Raw genomic sequence first — 9,537 nt, 5'->3', positions numbered from 1 at the left:
AAGTGGGTCTTTCAGTTTAGGTGCTGAACTGTAGTTCTGTCTGCCCCTCAGGTGGATGTTTCAAAGAGGATTGGTGGGATTACCTTGGTTTGCTTGCCTGATTTTTTTTTTGTTTTTATTTTAATCCACTTGTCCATATATGTTATGACGCATCTCTGGAGCAGGTGAGATTTGAAACTGAGCCTCTTGGCTTAGAGGTAGGGACACTATCACTGCTCCACAAGAATGTTCATTGTTTGCTTTGTTTTCTAAATGTGCCGATTGTTCACAGATGGTTCAGACAGCATGAATACATCGAGAAACTGAATATGCAGGCCATCATCAGTGCCACTGCTGACCAGGACGAATTTGTCAAGGAAACTATTTATTCTCATGGGAAGGTAGAGTTTGTTAAGCAAAAAACACAAGTAATATTTTGCATGTCTGACTATCCATCAAATTCTGACAAAGCTGTGCACCAATGATTCCTTTTAAATTCCATTGTCATGTGCAGCTTTATATCTTTTCCATGGACTCGTATGCATGCAGGTTATTAGACAATTTGCATCTGAAAACTAAATCTTTCCATTCTTGTTTTAGATGTTGATGGGCTTTTACTGTCTTTCCAACAATTTCAGATATCTGGCCTTAACTACACAGAAACAGAAGTTCCTGCAGTTTTCCTATTGAGTGTTAAGCTGGTTGTATTGTCAGTGTCTAGATCTCCCATAAAGGAGTCAGTAACCAAGTCTTTAGGGTTCTGCCTTGTCCCTAGGATCCATCTATGCACAGTGGGTGTTGGATGTGAATACCTTCTACCTGAAGAGTTGTGATCTCTTGTGAAGCTGTTTCTTGATCATCTCCAAGTAACTCTGTCTTTAAATCCTGTGATGAAGGCATGGTCTCCTCTGCTTCCTGTTCCTCCTTTCCCTCATGTACCATCTGACCCAAGGAACTTCCTTTTCTGTGGAGGGTATTGCACTCATTGCCATTAAGCCCAAAGTCTGACATTGAGGGCAGGGCAGGATTACCTTTTGAGTGACTGACAGCCCAGTTGTCCTTGGCAGCCCTATGCTTGCCTTTCTGCTCATGTGATGCCAAAGGCTGCCAACTTCATTTTGCCTGTCTCTGTGCCATTTGTGCAGCATGAGAGGCATCTCTTTACCAAGTTTCCAAATTCTGTTTGCCCTCTTGTGAGGCTGAATGATGCCTTGGAGCAGCCTTGACTGACTGTCCTCTACTATGTAGTCTCCCCTTGCATGTTTAGAAACCGTCAGCTTCTGAATCACATATACCCTTTTAAATATACCATTCTCAGCCTTTCGAAATAAGGTTTTTAACAAGTTTAATCAATATCCATGCGGAGGATTGCAACAATCCTGCCCTGCCTTCCCCTCATCCTGATGCTTATTGCCAGTGTAGGGATCATGCTTTTAAATTGAGACAGTCTCAAAAATACATTTGTACCTCCATTCCTGCCCATAAAGGGGTCAGAAGATTCAGCCCACAGTTCCCCATCAAACTAATGCAGCACAGGTAACTCAGGAAATGTTTGGAGTAAGTAATGGTTCCACAGAGAAATGCTTATGCAGGCATCTAGATTGAAAGAGATCAGGATTAATGGCCAGCTGATTTGCAAATGCCCCAGTCTGATCCATTCTGTCATGTGTTGCTCCTTCTTTCCAAAACAATGCTGGTTTGCTCAATCCTGGATTGACACTGACTCTTGCTGTCATCTACATTGAGGGTACTTCAGGGACTAAAATCGTAAATATCATGAGCAGTGAATGTTTTATAAGCTCAAGCTTTCTTATCAGTGCTGAAAATAGAGAGGATTAAACTAACCAGTATCAAGGAAAAAGGCCTGATCCCATATTAAAATTCCAGGTTGCTGACCTGTTGGATAGCCTCTTTGATACAAAGCCTTCTTGCTGCCTAATCCTTCCATTGATTTGTGTTGCTATGAGATTTTATAGCTGTCATTTATATATTGATTTCATTGCAGGTCCCCACACTGATTCATGAACTCCTTGCTGTAGAGGTCTGGAAACAAAAAGTGTTTCCTATATTGTGTCAGCTCCAGGATTTCAACCCAAAGGGCACTTTCCCCATATATATTGTGGTGAGTGAAAGAGTCCACTGAATGTCTTCACAATCGGAGTCAATTAATTGAATTCTGCCAGTGTTAATTTAGAACTAACTATCCAAAACTGCTGTCAGAAAATTTGGCAGTATACCAAACACTAGTATATTTCATTTGAGTAAAACAATTAAAGGGAGAAGGATGAAGTTCTTCCATGGATGATGTAACTCTTCATCACATAAGACCTAAGACCTCATTTCTAACTATGCATTAATAGTGACAGGATCCTGAATGTCTGAAGGATAAAGTCTATCTGATGACTCAATGACAGTTGTAGAACTCCACATTTGACTGACAGCAGGGGAGGGGTGTAAGACATTCTCTTACTCCACGAGGTGCAGGATATAAGAGCAAGGAAATTGTGCTAAAACTGTATAAACTTACTATAAAGGATATGATTGCATTAAAGAGCGAACAAAACTTTAGAACATAGAACATAGAACAATACAGCACAGAACAGGCCCTTCGGCCCTCAATGTTGCACCAACCTGTGGACTATTCTCAGCTCATCCCCCTACACTAACCAGAATTTACCAGGATATTGCCAGATATGGAGAATAACAGCTATGAAGAAAGAGTATATAAGCCTAAGAATATTTTCTTGGGAACACAGGAGGCTGAGAGGACATTTAATTGAGGTTTAAAATTAATTTGTAACTAGATAGTTTGAACAATAAGGCCCTATGATTTTGGTTAGCAGCAAGGTCTTGGGAATATAGATTTAAATTAATTGGCCTAGGATTAAAATAACTCCACAAGGTCACCCTTTATTTACACATGGATAGTCCTTGACATTGATCCAGCTCCCTCGAGGCCAGCTCTGAATGAACAGGATGTCTGACACTCCTTATCAGTCAGCCAGGGCTCCCTCATTGGATCAGATTAACAGCCCCAATCAGGAAATCCTATGTAAATCACTACAAGAATAAAGAGGGGTTGAGAATTTATTTCATCCAAAGGGTGACAAAGGTCTGAAAAACAACTGAATGGGGAGTAGAGACTTTAAATATAAAATGTGAGCATACACTTGAAGTGTTGTAGGGAACAAACCAAGAACTCTAAAGTAGGATTGAGTTGAATAGTTCTTTCTAGGCTGGCAGAGGCATGATTGGAAGAATGGCTTCTTTCTATGTAATTATTTTTTCTATATCAAAACAAATTTATTATACTTTTGCTGTTTAATACATCATGTGAAATGCCACTATGCAAAGTAGGTGAGATACAATTTTATTATTAAAGATAATCAGTAATCATACTCTGGCACCAAGGGGACTGAGTAAATTTGAAATGATTGTGGGTGGATGGTAGAGCAGTGCACTAATGGCTGCAGTCATACCGAACACAAAAGAAAATGGTCACTGATATTGGAAACCTAATTTTAGCCATAGCCTTGACTGACTTAAGCTACTTTAACAATAAGTTTTCCTCCAATATAAATATCCATTACATAGTCTGTCATTTGAACTTTGTAATAAAACCCCAGAAGTTGTGAAGCCAGTGCAATTCAGCTTTCCACTCATGAACCAAAGAGTTAGATGTTGCTATTTAGTGTGCATTGTGTGAATGGAAACTGACTTTCAACCATTACAACATGGTGATTGCAGTGTTTTGGGTCTTGATGTGTTGACGTTTATACACAGCACAGACAACTTCTCAGATGTCATTTGTCAATGTTTGAGCTATTAATGTATTCAATTCTTCATAGAGAGAATGGTTTCAATATCATGTAATACTTCTCACTGACAGAATATTCTTGTTAGCTCTCTATCTCTTAATTTCTTTACCCTATTTGTTATGTAGATTCATCATGAAGCAACCATCATTAACCTCCTAGAAACTATTCTTTACCATAAGGTGAGTATATTAAACATTTTAATTGAACTAACTGTTCCAATAACAAATTTTAATAATCTTGAGTGTTCAATTGTTCATTTTTCTCACAAAAATACTCATCATTCTTTTACTTTAAAGGTCATCAAAGTCTGAATGTCAATATAATGTTGGTTTTCGAAAAATGCACTTAATGGATTTGAGAAATGCAGGAGTACTGATAGAGATAAAATGAGTCTGTGCCAGCTCCGTGAAGTGGGCTCACAGTGATCAGCGCTTAATTTTTCACTATTCCAGTTTTAATTTTCCATTTATTTTGAAAATATTACCAAGCATTATAACTTCAACCTAAGTAAAAGCAACAGTGAGTCTAAGAAATGAGTCTCTAAGAAGACTTTGAAATAACATTCTGTAAACTTCAAAACAAAAAGAAAATTGGATGTGATGAAAAACTGGCTGCCAATGAAATATACTATCTATTTTGCACTGCTGGCAGGAACCACTTTAACCAGTGTAATGTTTTATCAGTCTCTGTAAACAATGGTATGAGTTACCATCAACCAAAACACAATGCAAAAAGCATAACAACATAAGAAACACGAGCAGGATTCAGCCATTTGGCCATTCAACCTTGCCCTGCTATTCAGTAACATCATAGCGGATCTGCCTCAGGCCTCACTCTCATTTGTGCCAGCTCTTCATAGCCTTTAACTCCTTTAACGTATCCAAAATGTATCTAGCTCCTCTTTTAAATACTTTGTGATCCAACTTTCACAACTTTGGCATAGAGAATTACAGATAATCACTGCCTTCTGGGAGAAGAAATTCTTTTGCATCTCCATTTTAAATAGGTCTTCCCCTTATTTTCTAATTATGTTCCTACCGGAGATTCATGTTTCTCCCACTAATGGAAACATCTCAACACCTATTCTGTCAAGCCCTCTTAGAATCTTAAACAAAATTAGAAGTTGCTCGAGAAACTCAGCAGGTCTGGCAAAAAAAAGTTAACATTTCAAGTCCTGTGACTCTTCTTTGTTTTATTCTCCTCAGAGTCTTATATGTTTACTTGGGTTTACTGCACAGAGTCATCATCTCAGTTCCAAATGCTAACTATGGCCCTAGAAAACAATTCAAAATATATCTGAACGAATTACTCATTGTTTTGCATAATTTCCAAATCAATTAACCTTTGCAGTTCTCATAGACAACCTGATTCTTTGTTCTGCACTGTGTAGTATGAAGAAGGAAGAGAACTCTTACACAATTCCTGATCCTACTACCTCACTGTTACTAATCGCACTCTTGTGAAAATACAAATATTTTTCTGTGATCCCTGAAGTCCAATCATTTCATTGTCTTGGACGCTTAAGAGCAAGTATCAGGGGATCCAAGATGGCAGTGATCTAGAAAAATCGCATTGAAGAGCTCCACTCCACATTGCAAGCGGGATGAAGTCCTAACCCACCCTACCCAGATCACACAATATCCTGGGACTCTGGAAATGTCGTGGAGTCCCAGGAAACAACTTACCTCAGTTTTCGCCTTCCAAGGATGCCGAAGAAGGGAGCAGGTACGTCTGAGGCTGGGCCAGCGGCTCAGCATGCAGGATCCTCTGGCTGTATTTTCTACCAGGTCATGTTAACGGAGCTCGTGAAATCTCGTGAGATGTTGGAAGCATGTAGGGGTCAAGCTGGCCCCAATCTCTATAAAGCTGCAGAAGCATGAACAGCAGCTGGGAGACCTTGAGAAAAAGAAGGATGAGGTAGAACGCAGAGTCACAGTGGTGGGAGCTGATACCGGTTCCTCCAAGGATAGGATCCAGGCCCTGGAGACACAGGTCTGTAATTTGCTTGACCAAGTTGATGACTTCGAGAACAGGGGCAGGCGAAAAAACATTCGGATCGTCGATCTGCCAGAGGGTGAGGAAGGTGAGCAACCAGTGGAATTCATTGAAGACTGGTTGCCAAAATTCCTTAACTTGGAGGCTGGAATGAGAAGCTTGAAGATTGAGAGGGCTCACCGGGTCATGGCATGCAGGTCAGATCTGGACCAACGTCCTCGTCCTATTTTGGTGCAGTTTCATCTCTACAGAGATAAGGAGAGAATCATCAAAGCTTCCAGAATCCCTAATTTATGAGGGATTATGTTCTTCCAGGACTTCTCAGTGGCAGTGATCCAGAAAAAAAGGTTTAATGATGGCATCAAGAAAAGACTGAAGGAGCTCAGGATCCAGTATTTTCTGAGGTATCTGGTGGTACTTCGGATCACCTTAGTGGATCTGTACATCTCTGACACATCAGAGAAGGCTAGAGACTTTGTCGACAAATTAATTTAATCTGAACAATTTAGTATGTACAAATAGTAATGTTGTTTGGATATGTCTCTACTTTTCTTTTTTAAAAAAAGGAAGCCCGGTTGGGGCCGCCTTTTCCTATTTATTATTGGTAATAATCTGGTATAAACTAGGCTCAAGGGCGGCTGGGATATTTATTTTCAATTTCTAAGTTAGATTACACCAAAGGATGGGTGGGGTATTTATTTTTTTCAAAATTTCTTTGTACACATTGTTATTCCATGGTGTATTTTCTTTCTTTGCTGCTTGTGTTTGTGGTGCGGCTCTAGCTAGGAGGAGAGAAAATGGTTGGGATGGCTAGATGCCTGCTTACAGGGGCTGCTGTATTGGCAGCGGGATGGGAAGTTGGGTTTTGGGATGTGTAGATGCCCCTTTATGGCTGGGGGGAGAGTTCCTCTATTCAGCGCCATTGGCGCTTCATAAGTTGGTTTGCTTTTTGGTTTTTGTTGTATAGAATCTTTGATAGCTTTGTAGGTTTGTTAAATGTATTGGTTTTAGTTTATGTAGTTTTTATGTTCAATGGATTTTGCAACACTGAGGCTTGGCGATTTGTAATTCGAGTTCCTCCTCTCTAGAATCTAAATGTTACTGCAGAAAATTATGGCTAATGACTTGATTAAGTGGTGTACCTGGAATCAAGAGGAGTCACTCGCTAATTAAGAGGAAAAAGAGACTCTCGAGTCTTAGAAAGAAAAAGGTGGATATTGCTTTATTATGGATGATAGGGAGCATTTGAAACTACAGCAGAATGGCTTTGATTGGGTTTACTTTTCATCTTTTAATACCAGAAGTAGGGGAGTGGCTCTATTGGTTAGGAGGAATCTCCCATTTAAGTTACTAGACTGTGTTAAAGAGACACACGGGAAGTTTGTAATCCTCAAAGCCTTGACAAATGGGGAAGAATATGGTGTTTTAAATGTTTATTGCCCTCTGGCCCAACCCCTCAAGTTTCTGGTAGATCCGTTCTCTAAATTGATCAGTCTCGGATCTTGGCATATCATCATAGGGGGAGATTTTAATTGTCTTATGGGTCCCATGGTAGTCAGGTTGTTCAAAGCCCCCCAGTACCCTCTGCAAAAACTAAACAATTAGTGGACCTGTATGTGGAGTTAAGGTTGGTGGACATCTGGAGGCATCTCCACCCTACAGGCAGGGATTTTAAATTTTTTCCAATCCAGAGATGTCACATCAGGATTGATTTTTTTTTTCTGACCCCTGTAGCAATCCTGGACTTCGTGGCATCTTGTATATTTGGTAGTATTACCATATCTGATCACGCCCCAGTGTACCTGTTAGTTAAGATTAAGGATGCTATACTGGGCCCAAGGCACTGGTGAATGAATCCCTTTTTCCTTAAGGATAGTAAGTTTGTGGAGTATGTTTCTAAGAATTTAGGGTGTTCGGAGACATTATTTCAGGCTCAGTTAGTAGCCCATCCGTTCTTTGGGAAACTGCCAAAACCTATGCCAGGGGGAAGTGGCAGCAGGACGAGCAGCAACATCTTCTCGAAGCACAGTTGAAGGCAGCCAAGAAGGCTTACTTTGACAGGCCCTTGTTGGCCAAGCTACAGAGGATTGCGGCACTGCGGTCTGCATTGACTCACGCAAACAGCAAAGAAGGAGCTTACTTTCACAAAACAAAGATTGTACAAATATGGTGACAAACCAGGCAAGTACCTAGCATATCGCGCCAGGAAAAGGAGCGCCCCTCAAGCCATTACGTCGATTAGGGAAGGGGCCCGGAGCCTAACATGTGATTCCAAAAAGATTAATGCAGCATTTCAGAGATTCTCCTCTGAATTATACCAATCTGAGGGTTGTGAGAAGGCGCAGGCCAAGATAGAGTCCTTGTTCAAGGATCTGGAGCTTCTGGATATGACCCCCGAACAAGAGTCTTTTCTTAAGAAGTGCAGGAAACTGTGAAGCAGCTTCAGAGTGGAAAAGCAATTGGTCCTGATGGACTTCTCAGCGAATTTTGTAAGGAATTTATAAGCATATTGTCAGGCCTGATGCCTAATATGTTCAATGACTCGTACAGTCATGATCATCCCATGCCATCTCTAAGAGAGGCCAATATTTCGCTTGTTCTTTAAAAAGGGAAAGTCCCGAAGAACTGTGCTTCTTACAGGCCCATTTCACTCTTAAATATCGACTTCAAAATCCTCCCTAAGACTCTTGCATTAAGGCTGAAAACTGTGTTACCTGCTATGGTTAAAGAGGACCAGACGGGTTTCATAAAGAGCCGCAGGTCATCTAATAATGTTAGGAGGCTGCTTAATGTGTCAACAACAGTCAATACAGGGATTGGTGCTTTCTCAAGATGCAGAAAAGGCATTTGACCGAGTTGAGTGGCCATATCTTTTTTATACTCTAGAGCAGTTTGGGTGGGGGGAAGCCTTTATAAGATGGGTAAAGGTTCTCTACAGTGACCCATTTGCTGCAGTCATCACCAATGAGGTACGATCAAGCAATTTTAGAATTTTTAGGGGGCAGCCAACGGGGCTGTCCCCTTTTGCAATTGCTTTTTACATTGGTGATTGAACCGTTGGCGGAGGCCAATTTATCGGCTCCAGAAATGGGGTCAGAATTGCATAAGACTTCGTTGTACGTGGATGGATGTCCTCATTTTTTTGTCAAATCCAGCTGTTTCGGTGCCTCTCCTGATACAATGTAGCAACTCCTTTGGCACCTTTTCAGGGTACAAGATTAATTTTGCAAAATCAGAGGATATGCCTATGGATGGTCTTACGAGGGTGCTAGATCTTGAGGGTGAATCTCTATTCCCATTTAAGTGGTCACAGTAGGGATTTGTGTATCTGGGCATCTTCATCACTCCAATTATTCAACAAAATCAAACAAGACCTTCAAAGATAGGAGGCCCTTCCTGTCTCATGGTTAGATCGGATAGTTCTTATTAAGATGAATATGGTACCCTAAACGAATGCTCCCCTGATTTTCAATACAAAAACATTCAGGAGACTGAACGGCTGGTTCAGCTCTTTAATTGGGCATCGTAAGTGGCCCCTTATTAAATTAGCTAAACTACAATTGCCTCACAGATTGGGGGGGAGTGGACCTTCTGGACATTAAAAGCTACCAATTAAGCTCATTTTTATCCTATGTGAGTGACTGGGCCTGTGGGGACCCTCTTTCAATATGGTTAGATATCAAAACCTCCCAAGCAAAGTGCTGTCTTACTAGTTTGCTGTTTTTGGACAAAATGAGGACAGTTA

At 40.7% G+C, this 9,537-nt stretch overlaps 1 protein-coding gene across 1 annotated transcript in view; it reads left to right on the top strand.

Moving 5' to 3' along the window:
• Window positions 1–271: 271 nt before the first annotated feature.
• Window positions 272–9,537, top strand: part of zmynd10 (zinc finger, MYND-type containing 10) — a 51,363-nt gene continuing 42,097 nt past the window's right edge. The window contains exons 1-3 of the mRNA XM_043708551.1: window positions 272–380; window positions 1,985–2,101; window positions 3,923–3,976. Coding sequence (XP_043564486.1) covers window positions 309–380; window positions 1,985–2,101; window positions 3,923–3,976 — 243 coding nt within the window. The 5' untranslated portion in view covers window positions 272–308. The remainder of the gene's footprint in view (window positions 381–1,984; window positions 2,102–3,922; window positions 3,977–9,537) is intronic.

The sequence above is a fragment of the Chiloscyllium plagiosum genome, chromosome 18, assembly GCF_004010195.1.
Source record: "Chiloscyllium plagiosum isolate BGI_BamShark_2017 chromosome 18, ASM401019v2, whole genome shotgun sequence".
Taxonomy (NCBI): Eukaryota; Metazoa; Chordata; class Chondrichthyes; order Orectolobiformes; family Hemiscylliidae; genus Chiloscyllium; species Chiloscyllium plagiosum.
This window is presented reverse-complemented; position numbering and strand designations above follow the sequence as displayed.